This window comes from Varanus komodoensis, unplaced genomic scaffold (assembly GCF_004798865.1).
Source record: "Varanus komodoensis strain SLA01 unplaced genomic scaffold, ASM479886v1 scaffold11, whole genome shotgun sequence".
Lineage (NCBI taxonomy): Eukaryota > Metazoa > Chordata > Lepidosauria > Squamata > Varanidae > Varanus > Varanus komodoensis.
In genome coordinates this window covers 29,123,922-29,147,718 of record NW_025335317.1, presented here as the reverse complement: position 1 = coordinate 29,147,718, position 23,797 = coordinate 29,123,922, and the positions used below count along the sequence as shown (strand labels likewise).

General features: G+C 43.2%; 1 protein-coding gene across 1 annotated transcript in view; it reads right to left on the bottom strand.

The window, feature by feature from the left end:
- The window catches only part of CFAP46 (cilia and flagella associated protein 46), a 150,475-nt gene that overhangs the window by 31,544 nt on the left and 95,134 nt on the right, over positions 1 to 23,797 (bottom strand). The window contains exons 44-49 of the mRNA XM_044420088.1: positions 22,005 to 22,184; positions 20,750 to 20,920; positions 19,510 to 19,607; positions 13,174 to 13,325; positions 12,186 to 12,367; positions 3,378 to 3,490 (exon numbers count right to left, since the gene is read on the bottom strand). Coding sequence (XP_044276023.1) covers positions 3,378 to 3,490; positions 12,186 to 12,367; positions 13,174 to 13,325; positions 19,510 to 19,607; positions 20,750 to 20,920; positions 22,005 to 22,184 — 896 coding nt within the window. The remainder of the gene's footprint in view (positions 1 to 3,377; positions 3,491 to 12,185; positions 12,368 to 13,173; positions 13,326 to 19,509; positions 19,608 to 20,749; positions 20,921 to 22,004; positions 22,185 to 23,797) is intronic.

Sequence of the window (23,797 nt, the reverse complement as noted above, 5' to 3'; positions counted from 1 at the left end):
TATTCCACTTGTAACTGTCATATTTCATGAACTCTTTTATTGTATAATTTATTTTTAATGCAACGTACACTGCCCAGAGAGTCCTAAATTGGGCCATAGGTTTCAGGATGTAAATTGTAAAATAAAACAGAAATTTTTTCATTTAGTTACACAGTTCTTTCTTGTACTGCCTGGAAAATCTATTGGCAAGTTGCGTCTTAGCTTCCTGTTTATAGTCTCAGTTTGTTTATGAAAACTTTTCCTTTATCACTTTCTTTGATTAAGATACCAGAAATGTTTCTGAGGCTGTGAGTGAAAGGGCATTCTGTATAGCTGAAATTCTGTGGCAAGTGATTCCGTTTGCTGATCTCAACTGGGCATGGTGACTAAAGCTAAAAATTGGTATTGAAGCCATCAGGAAATGGCCATGAAACCCATACTGGAAAATAATACTTTTTCATAGGTGGGAATTTTTCCCAGAAGTTTTAAAAATTAGTATTTTTATGGCTTTAAAGTGCCAGTGTACTTCAAATCAAGAAGGGCAAGTTTTCTTCATCAAGATGCCTCTTCCTGGGGGAGAAGCTCAGGTCGGTGTTTCAGAAAGCTTTGGTCATGCCAAAAAGATCCAAATCCGAAAGAATAAAAAACAGACAAAAATAACAGAGTTGATTAAGACAATGTATTCAACAAAAAATTTATAGTTCCAGCATATTTTGACCATATTATAGGTCTTTCTTCAGGTGTTTCAATCAAGTAATGCTTGCTCTTTAAAGGCCAGTCTCCTGTAGTACAGCACAGGAGAATAATGTTAGAAGAGCAAGCATTATTATTCATTTTGGTTGAATAAAAAATCCTTTTTGCCTACTTCATAGTTTTCTGGCCTGCCCATTTTGCTGGCATTATTCTCTGTGCTGGGATGTGTTTGAGAAATGTTCAGAAATCACAATCAGTTCAGAATGCTGCTGGCTATTTGGAGGCTGTTGTTTTCCTAGACACTAAGGTGAAGATCATCCAAACTATTGCATTCCCAATCACACTCCATGGGTGTGAAAGCTGGGCAGTGAAGAAAGCTGTTGGGAAGAAAAGGGATGCATTCAAAACATGGGACTGGTGGAAGGAAGAAAATGGATGCACTTGCAAAATGGTTCTGGAGGGGAGCTTTGTGAATGCCATGGACCAACAGAAAGAGAAACAAGTGGGTGCTAGAGCAAATCAAGCCAGAGCTTTCTTTAGAAGCAAAAATGACAAAACCGAGGCTGTCATACTATAGACTCATCAAGAGAAAGCAAGACTCACTGGAGAAAGACAATCATGTTAGGGAAAATCAAAAGCAGAAGATGAAAGGGAAGGCCATATATAAGCTGGATTAAATCCAAAAATGAAACCACAGCCTTGAACTTGGAAATGCTGAATGAAGCTTGCACAGACAGGATATTTTGAAGGGCTTTCATTCATATGGCATATAAAAACAACATTGATTTCTGAGCCCATGTCAAAGTGCTGGTTATCATCTTCAAAGACTTAAAGAGTGTGGGTATAGATGAATAAATCAATAAATCTGAAGGATTACTGGCTTATATATGATGCTGCCTACTTTCTGAGATTTTTTTAACCTTTTTTGATGAAGGTTCTGTTCCAAGTTTCATCTGAACTTAGGTTGGTACCCAGGACTCTTCTCTAGATCTGGAATTCCCTTCCTCATAAGGTGTATTTTCTTCCCCACTCTCTCTTCTATTTTGTGTTGAGCTATTTGTGACCAAGAATGCTTCCCTTGTTCCTTGATGTGTGTTAGTTCTGTTACTTTTGAGTTGTTATTATTACAGTGCTAAAGGTTTGATTACCAGCATATATACTTTCCATTGTTTTATTTTTGTTTTAATATTTGGGCACTCCATTGAGAAGCTTTGGCCAAAAAGTGGCATAAAAGGAAGATTTAACTATCGTTAGGGGTACTCTGAAAATCACTTTTGTCTTTAGGGCTTAGGAGCAACCTAGAAACGACATGGATTTTCGAAGCAGAGCACATCAGAGCAAGCTGCCCCAGCTGGTCTAGGGCCTCTGGGATACAAGCAGCCAAGCTCCCAAGGAACCAGCAACCAGAGCGAGCAAACAGGGAAAGCCAACAGGAGTTCACTGGGGGAGGACCCTAACATTTCTTTTCTCTGTTTTGCTTCTCTTCCTTATTTTCACCTTAAATCCCCCGCTGCATGGCAGTGGCACAAGCAATGCACCAAGAAGACTAACAGCTGCACACTTGTACCCTTATTACAGGAAAAAGTGAGAGCACTGGAGCAGCGAGTGTCCACCCTCTGGACAATAAAAGAAAATGAAGAGTTTCTAGACAGAGTGGGGGAGCTGCAACATGTAAGTGTAGTCAGGAAGGAAGAAAAGCAATAGCAAGTCAAGGCAGCAGAAAAGAACCCCAAGAGAAGGGAAAATGAGAAAACTTGCTGGAACAGGGTAACAGACGCAGAAGACCTAGAAAACACTCTGCACTTGTGGAAGCAGTGCAACTCTTGAACCGCTTCGAGTTGCTTGAGGAAGAGACGTGTGAGAAACCCACTGTAAAAGAAATACACAACACAGTGAATAACTCTTTTTCAGTGACAAAAGGCCAATCAAACAAGGAAAAGGATAGAAAAATTTGCAACAAAAGGAGAAGAGTGCTAGTTGTGAGAGATTCCCTCTTGTATGGAATGGAAAAATATGTATGTCATGATGACCCAGAGAATCGCCAAGTATGCTGTCTCCCTCTTCTTGCTAATGCCAGAATTTAAGACACAGAATAATCAGTTCAAGTTGTGGCAATCCAGATTCAGGGATTCAGGTGGACATCAGGAAAAGCTTCCTTATTGTCAGAGCAATACAACAGTGGAACCAGCTGAGAGGCGGTGGGCGCTCTCACACTGGATAGCCTTCTGAGTGGGATGGTGTAACATGGTGTCCTGAAACAGCAGGGGGTTGGACTCGGCCTTCATGGCCCCTTCCAACTCTTCTATTTTATGATTCTCTTTTGGGTCCAATAAACGAATTCAGCCTTTAAGATGCGACAAGACTCAGTTGCCTTAAAAAATGTGGGGGTTTGGGAGGAAGGGAGAGTCATTTTTCTGAGCAGCTTGTACCTACACAGATTGCTCCCTCCAAATATACTTTGCTCTTTTTGCCTTCTTCAGCAAATTAGGAGTATAATTTAAGATTTTTATTATTAATATTCAACCGTAATTTTTGAAGCACTTGCTTGTATTTGAGGACTGTGCTGTATTTTATTTACTTTTCTTGTTAATCCAGACCTGAACTAGTCACAGTCACTTATTCTTATTAGGGTTAAGGGCATAACAGGTACATATATAAAAGAACAATTTAATATAATTTAGAGAATATTAAATTTAATAAATCACCTTAGCTCAGAGAAATTGAAGTGCAACAATACAGGTTTCAGATATTCTTCCATATCTTTCAATATAGCCTGGAATTCTGATGCAAAGTCTTGTTCCTCTTCACCTTCTACATACTGTGACAAAAAAGATAAATGGAAAAGTCATAAGAAAAACTACGGAAGACAATATAATAGTTAAATATAAATAGAATAATTGTGGTAAATATTGTGGGCTGTGCTTCTACCCTACAAGTAGCATTGCTCTCACCAGTGTTTTTTTTTGCCAGAAATGTTTATTACTACATTCAAGTCTCTGAGCAAAGAGAAAACATAGAGTAGTAGAGTTGGAAGGGGCCATTACTGGGTCCAACCAATTTATACTATCCCACTCAGATGGCTGTCCAGTTTCACCTTGAATGTGGGAGAGCTCACAACCTCTCTAGGCAACTGGTTCCACTGTCATATTGCTCTGATAGTGAGGAAGTTTTTCTTGATTTCTGAACCTGGTTGTTGCAGCTTGAATTGATTATTCCGTGTCCTATTCTCTGGCATCAGTGAGAAGAGAACTTGACTTTCCTCTACGTGACAGCCTTTGAAGTACTTATAGATGGACCCACCTGCACCTGGACCATCACCTGACCAGCCCCTCCCCCTGACGATCTGCCATGGACACTGCCATCAGGCTATACCGTGAGGCCAGGGACGCTGCTGCTGCTGTATCCACTGCCGGCAAGGCCTCTGTGGGTCCTGCCCTTGCTTCTGCCTTCATCTCCCTGCACAGGTGGGAGCTGGGCCAGGAGGGGTGGGAGCCGATTGCGGTGGAGGGGCTGCAGCGGAGTGCTCTTCTTGCTGGCCATGGCCAGAGCCATTTGGGGCCAGTGGGGTTGGGCCAGGGATTCTGCCTTTTCTTTTTAGCTTGATTGAAGGGTTTTAACTTTTTACTGTAATTTGTATTTGCGACTGTGTGTTATTGTTATAGGTTTTAAATTAATATGGGAGTGCCTGGGGAATGTGTGGGTGCCACCATTGCGGTGGTAATGGGCAGTGGAAGATATGGCATGGGGCGGGGGAGTCTAACACGTCATAGAAGAAGAAGGGACTGATGTTTGATATCTGTCCCCTCTTCTGGTTACTTCCCCAACTGGAGGGTTCCTGTTGTGAGGCAGTAGTACTTGTCCTAATTACTCACACACACACAGGCAATAAAAGTTTAAAGTCCTTTTATTCTAAACAACTGCAAGATATACGGATGACAGATGATATAGGAGCTGCTGTGGATGGTACTAAGCAACACAGTTGCCCCCTCCTTTCTGACCTCTCAGAGATTTATGACGTAGATTTCACCCTCTGCGTCCCTCCCTCTGGGGGCCAGATAAAATTCTCTCCCTCCTTCTTTCACTATGCCTCTCTTCTAATTGGTTCAAGTGTCAAAGTCTCCTCCTTGGCCGGGCATTCTCCATGGCAACAGACTGTTCAGCCTGATTCCCAGGAACTTGCACAAAAACTTCATAGTGAGGTGGCAGGGGTGTTTGTGCCATGGGCACCAAGTAGAAATCTTCCTGCTCTAAAGCCTGATCCTCGCTGGGGGCTCCTGGCCCTCTTTCGCATGCTAACGACACCTCTGAGTCGTTAGGTATGACAGTTCCTGGCAGTAATATCAACCGACCCTTGGGCCTAACAGTGCTGCTATTAAATGTCAGGTTGGTCCATAATAAAACACCTCTCATACACAATTAGATCGTGTATGAGAGGGCTGACCTGGCATGTATTACAGATACCCAGGCAGGCACAGTTGGGTAAGGGAAACATCCACCCCTTTTCCTGCCCAGGTCTCTGTAATACATGCCAGGTCAGCCCTCTCATCCACGATCTAATTGTGTATGAGAGGGCTGACCTGGCATGTATTACAGAGACCTGGGCAGGAAAAGGGGTGGATGTTTCCCTTACCCAACTGTGCCTGCCTGGGTATCTGGTGCAGCACCAGCCACACCGAGAGGGGAGGGGAGGTCACTCTTATTTATCCAATCACCCTTGCAGGCTTCCTGTTACCTGAAGAGCAGGCTTAGAATGTTTGTACCTGGTATTGGGTGACCGAGACAGAATAGGGATTCTGCTGGTGTATCATGCACCCTTCTGCCCATCAGACTCCCTACCAGACTCTGCGGTGGCACCCAATCTATGGAATGCACTCCCCAGAGAGGTCCGCCTGGCGCCGTCGTTATTTGTTTTTCGGCGCCAGGTGAAGACCTTTTTATTTAAATGTCATTTTAATTGTTAATATTATTTGCTTATTTTATCTGGCCAGGGTGACTTATTTTATATTGTTAATTTGTTTTATATTCTGAATGTATTATATTTTAATTTTATGTTGTGAGCCGCCCCGAGGCTTTGGCGAATGGGGCGGCATAGAAATGTTTTAAATAAATAAATAAATACCTGAGCTGACAGGGACAGTCTCAAACTTGGTGTTGAGGATCCCCAGGATGTTGGTCCTGAGGGAATTCAATCTCCACACCGAGGCTGTTCTGCCCGGGGAAGCTCAGGACTTCATGGCTTCCATGACAGCCATGGGGCTGTCTCAACATGTCACCAGCCCAATCCATGAAAGAGGTTACACTCTGGACCTGGTTTTCTCGATGGGGCAGGAAGATGGAGATCTGGAAGTGAGGAATCTGATTCTAACTCCTTTGACATGGTCAGATCACTTCCTTGTGAGGTTTAGCTCGGGGTAGGCTTCTCCTTCTGTAAAGGTGAGGACCCTATTAAGATGGCCTGCCCCTGGAGTTTTATGGATCCAGATGGATTCTTGAGCACTCTGGGAGATTTTCCAGTTGATATAACTGGCACTCCTGTTGATGCTCTGGTTGATTTGTGGAATGGGGAAATGACCAGGGCAATTGATAGAAGTGCTCCTAGGTGTCCTCTCCCATCTTGCAGAGCCCGCTCAGCACCATAGTATACGCCTGAGTTGCAGGCAATGAAGCAGGCTGGGAGACGGTTAGTGTGCAGGTGGAGAAAATCATGGAACGAATCTGACTGAGCACACTTAAGAGCTCATTATCTGTGGTGAGCTCTTAAGCTCACCTATGCTGCGGTAGTGAGGGTGAAGAGGCAATTCTCTGCTTCCATTGCCTCCTCACAGTGCCGTCCAGAGGAGGCAATGATGAATGACCTAATACAAAGATTTGGTGACACCATCAGTAGCCTGCTGTGATGACTTTACGCAGCACTTCAAGGAAAAAAATCACTCAGATTCACCACAAGCTGGACTCCACAGTTGATATGATTCCAGAACAGGAGGTGTCCAGAGCTCTGTCTGGTCCATCATTGTTGGATGAGTTCCAGTTGTTGCAGCCTGAGGATGTGGACTAAGTGCTTGGGATGGTCCACCCTACCACCTGTTTGCTAGACCCTTGCCCTTCTTGGCTGCTGACCAAAGCCAAACATGGGATTGGTTCCTGGATCCTAGAGGTTATTAACACTTCTCTGAGGGACGGCTGGGTGCCCACTCTTTTAAAGGAGGCAGTAATCAAGCCTGTCCTAAAGAAGGCATCTCTGGATCCAGAGATGGCCACCAATTATAGACCGGTGGCCAACATCCCATTTCTGGGCAAGGTGCTGGAACGGGTGGTGGTGGGACAACTCCAGGTGCTTTTGGATAAAACTGATTATCTGGGCTCTTTCTAGTCTGGCTTCATACCCGGTTATGGTACTGAATCTGCCTTGGCCACCCTGTACGATGACCTGTGCAGGAAGAGGGACAGGGGGAGTGCATCCCTATTGATTCTTCTGGACCTCTCAGCAGCTTTTGATACCATTGACCATGGTATCCTTCTGGATAGGCTGGCCGGGTTAGGTAGGAGGCTCTGCATGGCAGTGGTTCCACTATCTGGCCAGCCATTTCCAGAAGGTGGTACTGGGGGGCTATAGCTCTGCGCCATGGCAGCTTTGCCATGGAGTACCGCAGGGCTCCATTTTGTCCCCCATGCTCTTTAACATCTACATGAAACCACTGGGAGAGGTCATCAGGAGATTTGGGCTGCAGAGCCATCAGTATGTTGATGACACCCATCTCTACCTCTCATTTAACAACTAATCCAGGTGAGGCCGTGGCTGTTCTGAACTGGTGCCTGGGCGAGGTAATGGGCTGGATAAGGGCCAATAAACTGACACTCAGTTCAGATAAGACAGAGATCCTTTTGCTGGGCGGTTCAGGTTTGCAGGTAAGTGATTTTAGCCCTGACCTGGATGGGGTTTGCAGCTTGGGTGTGCTGCTTGACCCAGAGCTGTGCCTGGAGGCCCAGGTGACAGGGGTGGCAAGGAGTGCTTTTCTTCAGCTTTGGCTGATCCATCAGCTGTGTCCTTACCTGACGAGCACTGCCTAGCAACATGCTCTGGTAACTGGATTATTGTAACACGCTCTACGTGGGGCTGCCCTTGAAAATAGTCTGGATGCTTCAATTGGTTCAAAACAGAGCTGCCAGACTGCTGATGGGGACTGGTCGTCATTCTCATATAACACCATCCTCTAACAGTTACACTGGGTTCTAATTGAAGTCTGGGCCCAATTCAAGGTGCTGGTATTAGCTTATAAAGCTCTAAACAGCTTGGGACCAGGATACCTGAAGGAATGTCTCTTTCTCTATATGCCCTCTCACCTTCTAAGATCTGTAGGAGAGGCCCTACTCCGCAAACCCTCCTTGAGGGAGGTAAAGAGTATGTATACCCGGAGGAGGGCCATCTCTGCAGTGGTGCTCAGAATGTGGAATACGCTCCCCACAGAGGTTTGCCTGGTGCCAACTTTATATTCTTTTCGGCACCAAGTAAAAACCTTTTTATTTACCCATTATTTTAAGGATTAAGGTATTTTAACTGGTTTTACTATTTATAGTTGCATTTGTCTTTTTGTTTGGTTATTACGTATGTTGTCTATTTATTGTTCTTATTATTGTAAGCCATCCTGGGATGATTTCCCTATAGGAAGGGGTAGAAATATTTTAAGTAAAATAAATATCATGTGCCCCCTCAGTCTTCTCTTCTCAAGGCTGAACATGCCCAGTTCTCTCAGTCTCTCCTCATACAGCAGTGTTGCCAAACCCTGGATCATTTTTGTTGCCTCCCCTGGACTCTAATTTTTTGCATCCTTCTGCATTTGCTCAGAAATGGACACAGTGAAGAGTATAGGGGAACTACTAGTTGTTTTTTGAAAGTAATACTTCTGTTAATGAATCCCAAAATAGCATTTGCCATTTTGGTGGCTGCATCATATTGTTAGCTCATATTTAGCCTGTTGTTCACAATTACTCCAAGGTCTTTTTCTTTTTCAGTTCTGTTGAGCCACATATTCCCCATCTTATAGTGATGCATTTGATTTTTTTTTTTTCTTAGGTGGAGGATTGGCACTTGTCCTTATTGAATCTCATTTTGTTGCTTTCAGCCCAGCATTCAAATTTATCAAGATCACCATGGATCTTCATTCTTCCTTCTAGGGCAGGGGTCCCCAACCCCTGGGCCGCAGACCATGGTCTGTTAGAACCAGGCCACACAGCAGGAAGCAAGTTGCCAGTGAGTGAGTGAAGCTTCATTGGTATTTGCAGTTCTTCCCTAGTGCTAGCATCGCCAATGGGGAGTGGTTTCAAATGCAGATTATCGTTAGGACCCTTTTGGGTCTTGGGCCCCAAAAGGAGGGAGCAACAGTAGCAGAGCTGAGTAGCAAGTGATGCAAAGTAGCCAGGGAGGGTGTGTGTGAGCAGCGAGGGAAGCTGGAAGCAGGTAATGGTGGGGCTGCAGGTCAGGGGAGATGGAGTGAGGCGCAAGGAGGCTGAGCAGGCCCAGTATGCAGCGTGCAGTGTGCACATGACAAAACATGAGATGGCGGGAAAAGCCAATGTCAGGCCGTGAGGCCTATTTGAGGCCCCGTGCTGCTGTTGCAAGACCCTTTTGGATCTTCGGCCTCTAGCATTATGGTGAGTTGTATAATTATTTCATTATATATTATAATGCAATAAAAATAATAGTGCACAATAAAGTGCACAATAAATGTAATGTGCTTGAATCATCCTGAAACCCATCCTCCCTGCCTCAGTCTGTGGAAAAATTGTATTCCACAAAACTGGTCCCTGGTGCCAATAAAGTTGGGGGTTGCTATCCATCCGTCTATCCATCCATCCATCCATCCATCCATCCAAGATATTTGTATGCCGTCCTTTGCAAAAGCCTCAGGATGACTTACACAAATAAAATTCCAAAGTACATAAACAATATAATATAAATAAATTGACAACCCACTCTGGCTGCAAATTAAAATGCGGTAATAAAAATTCAATATTAAAACTTATTAAAATATTGATTAAATAAAAAGGTATTAACCTGTTCTAGGGTGCTTTCTATTCTACCCAGCTTTCTACTCTCTGAAAATTTGATTGTCTTTCCTTGTGCTTCCTCATCTAAATCACTAATAAAGATGTTGAACAGCACCAGACCCAGGACTGAACCCTGTGGCACCCCACTAGTTACCTCCCTCCAGTTTGAGAAGATGCCATTCTTTGTGACTGGTTTAGCAGCCAATTCTGGATCCACCTAATAGTTCTGCTATCTAGTCCACTTATTTGCTAATTTGCTTACTAGAACGTCAAAAGCTTTGCTAAAAGCTAGGTAGATGATGCCCACAGTGTTCTCTCTGTCCATTTGGAAAGGTTATTCAGCAAAAAAATGAGATTAAGTGAATCTGACAGGATTTATTTTTGATTAATCCATGTTGGCTTCTATTAATCACTGCATTTTCTTTAAAATGCCTGCAGATGGATTTTTTAATAATTCACTCCAGAACTTTTCCAGGGACTGATGGCAGTCTAAGTGGTATATAGTTCCCAGGTTAATCTTTTTTCCCCTTTTTGAAGATAGGGAGATTAGCCCTTCTCCAGTCATCTGGGACGTCTTCTGCTTTCCAGGATTTATCAAAGATCATAGCTAGTGTTTCTGAGAGCTCCTCCACTAGCTCTTTTATGACTCTGGGATGGCGTTCATCAGGCCCTGGAGATTTGAATGTATCTATTCCATCTACTGTAGGTATTCCTTTACCATTTGTGCGTCAATCTTGGGCTGCCATCTCTCATTTTCAGCTTGTGCTTCCCCTTTGTTGTAGATTTTCTTGTGGGAGAACTGAGGCAAAGTAGGAATTGAGTGCCTCTGCCTTTCCTTGTCATCTGTTATCACTCTGCCATCCACTTTAAGCAGCTGGACACCCTTCTCTTTCTCATGGTTCCCCCCCCTCCCCGGATGTATCTGAAGAAGGCTTTCTTGTTGTTCTTAGCATCTCTCACTATTCTCAGTTCATTTCCTACTTTAGCCTTCCTGATGCTGCCCCTGCAATTCCTTGCTAGTTGTTTATATTCTTCCTTTGTGGCCTGGCCCTGTGTCCACTTCCTGTACATGTTCTTTTTTTCTTTCAGGCTCACTTAATTTCCTCTGTTGTCTTCTACACTTTTTTCTTGTTGCAATTATTTGTAGCTGTGCTTGGAGAACCTTCTTTTTTAATATTTCCCCACCACCCCTTGGACTCCTTTTTCCTTAAGAGTGAGTTGTCATGGCACTTTGCTTATCATTGTTCTGAGTTGGACAAAGTTGGCTTTCTTGAAGTCCAGGGTACATGTTTGGCTGTAGTTACCCTTTGTCTCCTTTATAATTGAGAATTCAAGTATCACATTATCTCTTTCCCCCAGAGTTCCCATAGCTGCTATTTCATCCACCAGGCCATCCCTGTTAATTAGTATTAGATCAAGGATAGCTGCTCCTTTTGTTCCTTCCTCTACCTTCTGCTGGAAGAAGTTGTCAGCAATGCATGTTAGGAATCTCTTGAATGGTGAACCCTTACATTCTTTACTCAGACTTTATGAACCTTCTATGTCTCTCTCAGTGGGGTAGGAGTGCTGTGGAACTGGGCATACTTTTCCTCCTCTCTCTGTGTACAGTTGGGCCACCCTGGGATGATGATGTCTAACCATCTATTTACCTCATCAGGGGGTAGGAGTTCTCCATCAGTCCTACCCATCTCCAAGTCTTCTCTCTCAGGATGCTGCAACTCCTCCCATTTCCCACGGCTGGGTTGACTGGGGCCTTCCTCTGGCCATGGGCTAATCTCTCCCATAGTTGAAACCTGCAGAGTCTCAAGCCCTTGAACTGCAACTGGGCTTGGGACTGTTTCAACAACAGTCTCATTATCAGAGTCTGAGTAGTCATTTCTGCCAGGATAGGTTGCCTCCAATGTGCATCTCCTCTCAGAATCTGAACTGTCAGTTCTACCAAAATGGGATGCAATCTGACATGACATGCATGCATGACAGTAAATGAGTTACATAACTGAAATATCCAAAGAATAAAATAATTATGGAAATACTATGTTTTATTATGTGTATGCATACTTTATTTAGAGAGCATTTTCTTTATTTAAAGAAAATATTGGCATAATAGTTACAATGGCAATACTCACAAACTCATTCCCAAAAGCAGTCACCTTCAGTTGTTTTGGGTCTGAAGGTCACTCAACATTTTAAAAAAATATTTACTATATATTAACATGGAAGGGGTGCTGCTCTGACAAATTAACTTAGGTCAGATTGGGAGTCAGCACTGGGTGCCCTCCCACCACTTGAAGACTTAAAGGTGTCATAGTGCATGATCTTTCTGACCCTAGCGAAATTATACTGGACAACAGCTAATATTGTATACACATCTCAAGAGAGAACAATTAGTTATTAGTATGTAAAACTAGTAATATGCACAACTGCAGTGGCTAAGTAACTAATTATCTAAGTAAATAATTGGTTCTTACCTTATCTAATTTGGCAGCTGATTCTTGCCTTCTTTGAAACTCAAGTTTGTCATCTTGTGTAATATCTGGTGCTAAATGTTCCTGAAGACTTTTCATCTTCTTCTCTTTGAAACTTTTGACCTTTTCCATCAAATTGAACAATGTATCAGAATCCACAGAGGACCGTACAATTTTAGCCTGCACTGGTGATAATCAAAATACAATCTTATTTATTTATTCACAAATTTATATGCCACCTGTAACTGCCAGAATGGTCGCCTTAGGCAGCTCACACAATGAAACATTGTGCTGTTCACATTAATGACATTATCTTTTTTTTAATGGATTGCAGTCTCCTTTTTCATACCCGTATTTATTATGTGCAAGTGGAGAAAGATTCTATGTACAAAAGGTAATGACTGACTATAGTAGGAATGGAAGTAAATTAGGTACCAGATATTATTATGGTATTGGTGTATCCAGGTAGCTACTCATGAGGGAGGCATGCACCATGGAATTAGAGCGGCAGTGTTGTAGCCTCCACTGAGTAACTGACTAAAGAGCTCATTTTCAACATCAAACAATAGTTGTATACTAAAGTTTAAGGAAGAGTTAATAGGTTGAGTGCCTTTGGCTAAAGTTTGTGGTTACTGTGGGAAGTATTTCTGTTTCATCAAGGACAAAAATGTTCACCTATTCATAGCAAAGGCAAGAATTATTGTTCTTACTTCAGATTGGATCTGTGACTGGCTTTGTAATGAATTACATGCAATGTAATTTTATCATGCTCTTGATATGATCCCCAACTAGCTAAGAACACTTTTTTTGGCAAGAAGATGAAGTTAAAAGATGGAGCTGATGACACTGCCAATGAGACAGCAAAGAACAAAGCGAAGGGAGGGAGACTCTCAAATTTATATTTTTATTCCCAAATTATTTCTGTTTGAACATTCAGTGGAGCTCAGCAAAAGACAGAATATTTCCGTTTACATGGCTTAGAAAGACTTACAAGTCCATTGAGCAGGTTTTCCTTTTTGTTGTCCACTCTTTTCCTTCTGCCCACCCTTTTCCTTTTGTTGTCCTCCCTTTTCCTTCTGTTCCTTTTGTTCCTTGGGATTGGTCGATTTTACTTTCTCAAGTACTGCACCATATAGGAGCGATCTGTTATATAAAAAACACTCAATCCTCTTTATTTTCACAAATAATTCCTTGCTGCCTTGTAATCTAATGTGCATGCTGTCATGAGCCAGGCACCCCTTCCCAACAAAGGCAATCACTCCAGTAGATGCTACAGTAGATGCTTTATTCCAGATGACTAAAAAAGAACCTTCAAGCTGAACAGCTACAAAGTATTCACAACACTGATAATACATCCAGAATAGAAAGTTGACCTCTTGCTGTGATGTCACCCCAAACTTTGCTTATGAACTCTTCAGGGACGTTCAGAGGTGGGGCACTTTGAATGCGCACTTGCCACCATTCCTCTAATTGGGACTCCAACTGTCCCAGTTTGTCCCAGTTGACGTGTGCACGTGTGTGATTGAGCATCCTCAATACTCCCAGCAGCACCCCCCTCCCCACAGCCTGTTCTTTATCAGCTTCATTCTCACAATTCAGACCAGTATCAAGTCCCATGTCTGCCCTTGAAGTGTCTTGATCCTGCATGGCCTCAGCCTAGCCCCCCCACCCCAAACCACCTGATGTTCCGCTAGTCAAAACATCTGGGGAATTAGGGCGAGAGCTCTGTACTGTTGATACAATGATTAACTACTCTTCTCCTTCTTCTCTAGAGCTCTGGTTCTCATCAGAACCTTCAGTCCCTTGTGTGCGCATGGGAACCTCTTCTGAGACCATACGCATGACACATATATACATAACTGAAAATGATAAAAATCTTAATACTGCCTTAATTCTATAAATGAATGGAATTTTTACATAGTTCAAAGGTCTGTGTACCACATTCTTCAGACTGTTAGCTATCTACTTCTTGGAAGTTTTTCTTGGAGAAAGATAAAGAATCCAAAGTAAATGAATCATCATCATCACAACACTGCATTTATATCCCACGTTTTAATTCCTCTTGCAAGGAAGCCAAGGTGACATGTATAGCTCCATTTTATCCTTACAATAACAGCCTTGTGAGGTAGATGGGACTGAGAGTCTGTGACTGGCCCAAAGTCACCAAGTGAGCTTCATGACCAAGTGGGGACTAGAACCCAAATCTCTCAGGTTTCAGATGCAGCACTCTAAACATCACACTACTGGCTTTCAATGGGAAGGACTGAATTTGGGGAAAGGTGGTAAAACATCTGTGATCTTCTGCTGTATTCTAAAACTTGTTTCTCCATATTTAGCTCAAGACAAAACATCAGAAATATTTTAACAAACTTTCAGTTTTTAGGCTAATAATAGAATTAATCTTGCGCGGTGTGCGACGGGGCGGGACTCGGAGGCGCCCTGCGGACACAAAGCAGCAGCCGCAGCCGGGGCCGGCGGCCTCAGGCGGCGTCAAAAGGGGGTCGCCGCCGTTTGGGTGCCGTTCGGGGGACGAGAGGGGGGGCTGGGCTGGCCAAGGACTCTTGTTGAAATAGGCTTGCCTACTGCTGAATCCTAGGGAAGGGGAAGGATTTTTTTTCCTCTTCCCCCCCCCCTTTCTTTTTCTTTTTATCGTTCTTTTTTCTCCTCCTTCGACCTACTTTATAATTTTACCCTGCTTTAATCAGTGCTTTGAGTCATCCCTGGCCATGTCGACGTTTATATATCTTGCGGAACACACGGGCGCTGCTATTGGCGTGGTCACGGGCAATGGTCGTTACAGCAATAGGGGCTTAACGTGTCCACGTAGAAGAAGGATGGACAGATGGCTGACACCTATCCCTCCTTCTGGTTCTGCCCCCAACCAGAGGGCTCCAGGTAGCCTTGTCAACCACCCCTCGGGCCTGACGGTGCTGCTGCTCAATGCCAGGTCGGTCAATAATAAATCTTCCCTCATCCATGACTTGATTGTGGATGAGGGGGCCGACCTGGCTTGCATAACGGAGACCTGGACGGGAGAGGGAGGGGATGTTGCCCTCTCCCAATTGTGCCCGCCCGGGTATCTGGTTCAACACTGTTCACGCCCAGAAGGGAGGGGAGGGGGAGTCGCGTTGGTTTACCGAGCCTCCATCTCCCTCACGGGTCTTCCGGTCCCTTCGAGACCAGGGCTGGAGTGCCTCTACTTGGAGGTGGGCAAACGAGACAGATTGGGGATTCTGTTGGTGTACCGTGCACCCTTCTGCCCAGCAGTCTCCCTGTCTGAGCTGACAGAGACCGTCTCGGACCTGGTGTTGAGGACCCCCAGGATATTGGTCCTGGGGGACTTCAATCTCCATGCCAAGTCTGGACTGACAGGGGCGGCTCAGGACTTCATGGCCTCTATGACGGCCATGGGCCTGTCTCAACACGTCATCGGCCTGACCCATGAACGTGGACACACTCTGGACCTGGTATTCACGACGGGGCAGGAAGAGGATGACCTGAGGGTGAGGAACTTATGTTTGACTCCCCTGTCATGGTCAGATCACCTCCTGGTGAGGTTTGTGCTCGAGAGCGGCCTCTCCCTCTATAAGAGTGCGGACCCGATTGTATGGGCCCGCCCCCGGAGCCGGATGGATCCGGATGGATTCCTGAAGGCCCTGGGGGAGTTTCCGGCTGACAAGACTGGTGCTCCTGTCGAGGCTCTGGTCGAACTGTGGAATGGAGAGATGACCAGGGCTGTGGACACGATCGCTCCTAAGCGTCCTCTCCCACCGGGCAGAGTTCGCTCTTCCCCTTGGTATACACCTGAATTGCGGGCGATGAAGTGGGTTGGGAGACAACTAGAGCGTAGGTGGAGGAAATCACGGGATGAATCTGACCGAACACACACTTGAGAGCCCACTATCGGGCCTATGTTGTGGCGGTGAAGGCGGCGAAAAAGAAGTTTTTTTCCACTTCCATTGCCTCCTCACAATGCCATCCGGCGGAGCTTTTTCGAGTGGTACAAGGCCTGGTTCGCCCGGGTCCTAAGGAAGATCCGATGCCACCCTCAAAGGCCCGCTGTGACGACTTTGCCAGGCATTTCAGGGAGAAAATCGCTCAGATTCGTCACGAGCTGGACTCCACTAATGAATCAGAGGTCTCTGGGGAGACGCCAATGCTACCGTCTGCTCCAAAATTATTGGAGGAATTTCAATTATTGCGGCCTGATGATGTGGACAAGGTGCTTGGAAGAGTACGTCCCACCACTTGCCTATTGGATCCTTGCCCGTCTTGGTTAATAAATAACTCCAAGCATGGGATTGGGACCTGGATCTTGGAAGTGGTTAACGCTTCTCTGAGGGATGGTCGAATGCCTGTCCCTTTAAAGGAGGCGGTAATACGACCGGTCCTGAAGAAAGCGTCACTGGATCCAGAGATGGCCACTAACTATAGACCTGTGGCCAACATCCCGTTTCTGGGCAAGGTGTTGGAGCGAGTGGTGGCGGGACAACTCTAAGCACTCTTGGATGAAACTGATTATCTGGATCCTTTTCAGTCCGGCCTCAGACCTGGGTACAGTACTGAATCTGCCTTGGTCGCCCTGTTCGATGACCTGTGCAGGGAGAAGGACAGGGGGAGTGCATCCCTGTTGGTTCTTCTGGACCTCTCGGTGGCTTTCGATACCATCGACCATGGTATCCTTCTGGATAGGCTAGCGGGATTGGGGGTTGGAGGCACTGCTTTGCAGTGGTTCTGCTCCTATCTCAACGGTCGATTCCAGAAGGTAGTGCTGGGGGACCATGTCTCTACGTCATGGCAGCTATGCCATGGAGTACCACAGGGCTCCATTCCATCCCCTCTGCTATTTAACATCTATATGAAACCGCTGGGAGAGGTCATCAGGAGGTGTGGATTGCGGAATTATCAATTCACTGATGATACCCAGCTCTACCTCTCGTTTTTCACTAATCCAGGTGAGGCAGTGGCTGTGCTGAACCGGTGCTTGGCCGAGGTAATGGAATGGATGAGGGCCAATAAACTGAAACTCAACCCAGACAAGACAAAGGTCCTGTTGGTTGGCGGATCGGGCTTCGGAGAGGGTGGATTTGACCTGGTCCTGAATGGTGCAACACTCCCTCTTAGGGATAAGGTCCGCAGCTTAGGAGTACTCCTCGACCCAGAGCTTTCTTTGGAAGCTCAGGTGACAGCGGTGGCGAGGAACGCCTTCCTTCAGCTTCGGCTGATTAATCAGCTGCGCCCCTACCTGGAGTACAACCGCCTGGCAACGGTGACACACGCGCTGGTGACTTCCCGCCTAGACTTCTGTAACGTGCTTTACGTGGGGCTTCCCCTGAAGATGGTCCGAACACTTCAATTGGTGCAAAATAGAGCTGCCAGGTTGCTGACGGGGACGGGGCGTTATGCTCACATGACTCCAGTCCTCCGTCAGCTTCACTGGCTTCCCATTGAATCCCGGGCCCAATTCAAGGTGTTGATTATGACCTATAAAGCCCTAAACGGCTTGGATCCTGGCTACCTGAACGAGCACTTACGTCCGTATATGCCCAACCGCCCTTTGAGATCTGCGGGAGAGTCCCTTCTCCGGGAACCCTCCATGAAAGAAATTAGGAGAGTAAGTACTCGGAGGAGGGCTTTCTCTGCGGTGGCGCCCAACCTATGGAATTCACTCCCCAAAGAGGTCCGCCTGGCACCGTCGTTACTGGTTTTTCGGCGCCAGGTCAAGACCTTTTTATTTAAACATCATTTTAATTGTTAAAACATATGATCTGGCCAGGGCAACTTCTTCTTCCTTCTCTTTTCTCCTCCTATATTCTTTATTTACTTATTTTATACTGATAATTTTAATTTTATATTATTATGTTTGTAACTCAGTGTATTTTTTGTATTTTTGTATTTAATGGTAATTTATTATGTTCTATTGTATTTCAATGTATTTTATTGTGTTGTAAGCCGCCCCGAGGCTTCGGCAAGGGGCGGCATAGAAATGTTATAATAATAATAATAATAATAATAATAATAATAATAATAATAAATAAGATTGTGGAGGAAACAAATCCAGAAAATAGACGATTTGAGTGCTTGCTTTGTATAATTTTTTTAAAATATTGTCACTATCACTATACCCATATGAAAAGGAGAACCATTTTAGCTTCAGAACACTCAAAGGAAAATATAATCTATATTCTGAAAGTAGGAATGGACCTCAACTTCATAAGATAACCATCAACATAAATAAAACATGAAGCTTCTTCTGTGGGGCAATGTAGACGTGAAATAAAATGAATGAATGAATGAATGAATGAATGAACGAACTACTGGTAGAATGGTTACTGAAAGCTGCCAAAAAGTAGATCGCAGAATCTGGAAAACAATATCAAAATGCATGGACTTACAGAAGTAAGGAATCATAGTGCTAAGAAGCTGTAGAAATAGAAACTTGTTTGGGACAGAAACAGTTAGGTTGGTTCAGAGGTAGATTTGTTTCTAGACAGGCTAAAGATATATTCTATGAACTGCAGCCTGGGTAACATATGCATACAAGTAGAGGGTATAATGAAAATTATTGGCAGTTCCTGATAATTGAGTTTGCTTTAGTAATATTAACTAATGGACCTTTTTGATTGAAAGTTTTTTTGTTTTTTTTTTTTAAGAATGGGATTCAGTGCAAGCCAGTGGGCACTGCACATGGCCTATGAACTATGTATTGCTCACCCGTGCCATAGCAGGTTAAGTCCAACAGCAAAGTGGCATTTTACAAGATAACATTAATCCTGTTTGGTTTCCTGATGCACACAAAATGATATTTTGGATCAGGTTTGCATCCTCTAATAAATAATATGTTTGGAGAAAGTGATAAGAATTATCTCCTAGTCACCAATTTGTCAGCACTAAGCAACTAATCAGCAGATGCTCAATCTACTCTATCTTTACTTGTGAAATGTCTGTTCAATAAAACAAGATGAAAACTGGCAAAGATATAATGCTTAACTATGGTTGTTTTGTTTTAAACTTGTGGCCAAGATTTCATTTGGATAACTATGCATGGTTAATGACTGGACACAAACCAGAATGTTAAACCATGAGCTGAAGTAGTAAATCAAGGTATATGTTAACCATGTTTTCTTTTGTGCCTCCCTATATACACCATCAGTTGGCAAATAAAGTCAAATTATATATCTAATAATTTAAGCAGTGTTGAAACAAACAGGAAGGAGCAAATATGACTAACACTGATCATGGTTAAATGATATGCCTGCCACAAGTCACTGAAATATGAGACAGTCAGTATAAAATAGTCACATCATAAGAACTGTTATATTCATACCTGTCTTCTGAATGCTGGAGAATGATTACATGGAAATTTGGTGGTAATTCATTCATGATATTAAAGTGTTGTATAGAAATACAAAGATTTCCCCATGCCTATGCAAAAAATTATAATGAAATGTTTCCATCATCAAATGCTCAAACTATTTGCATCACAAAATACAATGATAGCATTGGCCAAAATATAGTATAGTTGCAAATATCTCATAACATATACTTTTGTGATTAAGGTAAAACAGAATATTATAGTATACGGAAAGCAAGTTGTTCATCTAGTATTTTTCATGCTAGGAATATTTTTGAATGGTTGAACCTGTAAATATTGGGAGTAGAAATAAAATAAATGTTAAGGGTCCATTTCTATGGTGCTTGGATGTCATCCTAGGGGCCATAGGATTTTTCTGATTACAATGTAATTGCTACAACTTTGGTAGGCAACTTTGTGATCTGATCCCTCTTCCCACCCACTCATAGCTGCAGAAAGAACTGTGGTGCCTGAATTCTGAGGTCACAAAAGTGGTCTCGGTTGAGCTTGAAGAGGAAAGAAGGAAAGGGGGAATAAGGGCAGAATATGATGGTCGCTTTAGTCCTGGCTTAGTGCCAACCTTAGGCTCAGAGGCCTGTCCAGAGGTAAAATTACAAAAAGGCAGCAATAGCCTCCATTGCTCCTCCCATACTTGCTAGCAGTACATAGATAATCAGAAGCCTCCAAAATCAGTGGTTAATCCAGGAGGATTGCACCTTTAGTTAACTTATGCTTTATTTAGGCAGTGAATCATTTCTGCAAGAATAAATACTTGTGGGATTAATGTTTCCTAAGGGCCTATTTAAATACAAATTGGGGGAAGAGAAAATAAAGGTGCAATCCTACACATTTAGACAGAAAAAAGCCCAACATTTCTCAAAATTCCCCAAAGAGCCAGAGAGTTGTAGGCCTGTATTCTGGCTAAACATGAACTGGATCTCAACTTTAATCAGCACAGATGGTCTCAGAGATGTTCCAAGGATATATATCAGGGGTGATGCTTGTGAACTCCATGCAGTTCTGAGTTTATTGTACAACACGCTGGTCCCAGTGGGTACCTGCTGGCAGCTCTCCAGCAATCTGGCATTTAGTGTTTGTGGCTCTTCCATTCAGCAAGTCTGGTCACTCCTGGTATATATGCTGGTAGAAGCAAGTTTTTGTGGATCCATTCCTAGTAAGATGGGGAATTACCATTTTTAAATAATCACATTACCTTTGAAATAGCAGCTAATCGCTGTTCCACATTTTTGAAAAGGTTGCTTGTTATATCTCCTTTTTTTTCCAAGTGTTGATGCAGATGCAGCAATGCAGCCAGCTGTGAACTGCTGGTGTTCAATGTAGCTGCTAACAGGATGTTTTTCATCATCATTGACGCTGAACAACTCTGTAACAGTGTTAGTATAGTTTGGCAAATGTTTCTAAACAAGTTGCTACCTATCAGGCAACTATGAAATGAAAAGTGGGACATACATTGCTTTATTAACAGCCATAGTGCAGTAAACATGCTTTGACAATAAAACATAGATTTTCTCAACTATTTCACTTGCTTCCAGGGAACAATTTCCTCATAAATATAGTTCACTTTCTGAATCTTGTTTTGTATGCCTGATAAAGTAATAATATAATTTCTAAAGAGCTTACTAGTTTACATAATGGATTGTAGTGGTAGTGATGAAGCTTTTACCATGGTTTGGCTGAGTTAAACTAACATTCCTCAGCTGGGGTATGGAGATGGATATGCTGGCTATAAGGGTATCTGGCTGCCTATCATAGGATTAGTTGCTCTAATCTTAGAGAAAGGTACAAAGTAGGCAGAAGAGACTTGATAAGGAAAGGTGAAATGCACGTTTGAAATGCAAAACGGTGGGTGCTTCACCAAACAACACTTCCACGCACAATGCCTTTTCTGTAAAAAAAAAAAAAAAAAATTCTGAGTGGAAAAAACATTCCTGTCCTCGATCATCCTCCTTATTCACATGCTTTAGCTCCCTGTGATTTTTACTTGTTCTCGAAAATCAAAAGTGACCTGAAGGGAACACTGTTTGCGTCAATGGATGAAGTGAAGACAAAAACAGCAAGCCTGTTGAAGAGTCTCACGCAAGACTTCCAGCACTGTTTCAATCAAGGGAAAATACGTATAGGGCAGTGTAGAGCTTGGGAGGGGGAGTATATAGAAGGTGACAATGTTCAGAATGCTGTAATCCATCAATAAATATTTTTTTATTACTCATCCAGTTATTTTTGTGTAACACCTCATAGTGTATGAGATCATGTCATGCTGCCAACCATCTAACCACTAAGAAAGTGTTAGCATTATGTATGTACAAGCTTTAAAAATTGTGACATATTTGTAAAATAAACAGTTTCATATAATGATATAATAATCTTCACACATTTTGTCAATGCTGATAATATTAATTTCACCGATTAATGTTCTAAATGACTAGTTAAAGTAGTTGTTGCTTTACCTGATAAAGGGCCAAAAACTGGGTGGCTGAAATTGGGTCAAATCGTCCAAAGCATTCCACCATTTCCAAACTAGCAGCAGCCAAAGTATCTATCATGTTATTATTAATTGCAACATTAATGCATTGCAACAGAACCTCCGTTGACTGAAATAGGTATTTCTGGGTCAAAGTCCGTCTTCTCTGTATAGTAACAATCAAAACCCGGTATTGGTTAAACTAGGAGAAAGAAGCTATAAGAACAGCCATTTATAACTTCTGAGAGAAGATTCTGATCTTTATTTTTTAATTAGAGGTATTAAATACTTCTCAGGGCAGAACTCAACTCAAAAATCATCTTTCAAGATTGATGCCTGCTCCCCTCTACCACATACTGCATACTGTACCTTCATAACCTGGTGCTCCTCAGATGTGCAGGAACGCAACACCATTTCAAGTCACTGGCCTTGCTGGCTGGGAAAAATGGGATTTTCAACTCTACACATCTGAAGGGCACTGGGTTCACACCAGTGAAAAGGGAAAAAAATCAACAACTTGGGAAAAGCAGCTGATGTGGCAGGCAGCAGATACTTCCCAATAAGGAAAAGGAAAAATAATTGCCAAAATAGTGTTACTGACAGCATCTTCTTCCAACAGCCTTCATGACGTAAGTTCATCCCACTTGCAAACTGACTTATGGCCACTGGGGAGGAGGAGAGGCCTAATTGACCTCTCCTGTGTTTAAAGTACTGTTTTGGCATCTCCTCCATTGAAACAAAGTTCTTTCCCTTTTGGGGAAGGAAATGATGTAGAATGTGCTGAAAGGAACTGAGCCTGCTTGCAGTGGATTCTGCCAGTCTCAATTCTTCTCAATATTGTTGGAAGGGGTGTGGTCAAATTGGTTCATATTTTCATCTTTGGCGAGAATAATCTTCTACAGTGCAAAAGATTGCGAACATGGTTGTTGATTAATGTCTGGAATTTCATCATATTAGACCACTGACAAGTCCTGCATGTCATTTTCCTTGTCCGTTTCAGCTGTCAAAAGGTGGATTGAAGGGGAATAGGTATGATGCATAAACCTAGAGACCAATTGCCTATTTGTCAATGGAAAAACAGCACTATAAAAGGCACAAATAAATAGGTCAAAACAGGGCGGGGGGGGGGAGACAATATTTCCCCCCTAACAAATTAACTCCTTTGCTTTTAAGTGATGACGTAGCCATTCTCAGTGTCCTTCATCTTTTCAACACTGCTCTGAATCTGCAGTTACTCCACTGCCCCCTATTTATCATGGATCCTTTTCAGAGGACTTATTATTGCTGTTACTGGAATTCCCTGACAATTTAAAATACAATTTCAGAAATGTACACAAATGTAATGGCTAGGAAGCAAATGTAAGTGAAATTTGTAAATCTGCAAATTATCCTACATGCAGTATCACCTTATCAATCTGTTACCTGCTCCACTTCGTTGCTCACTTTGATAGCTGAAACACACAAGGAAATTGAGGAGGCAACACTACACATATCACACAACTATAAGAATTTACTTGTGAAAGACTGACAGAATTAATAGTGTTAGAAGTTATGACCCCAACTGTGCAATTTCCAGAAACCAACCTCACCCTACCCCAACTGTGCCTTTTCAGGCTCCTGAAACTAAATTTTAAAATTATGGGGGGAAAGGGGTAGCAACTGGAGCAGGGAGTGGGAAACAAGATGGCTTATATCATGAGGGATGCTGGGATGCACACTGGAGCCAGCTAGTGGACTGAATGGAAAAGAAGGGAAGAAAAACCTGCAGTGAGCCCAAAC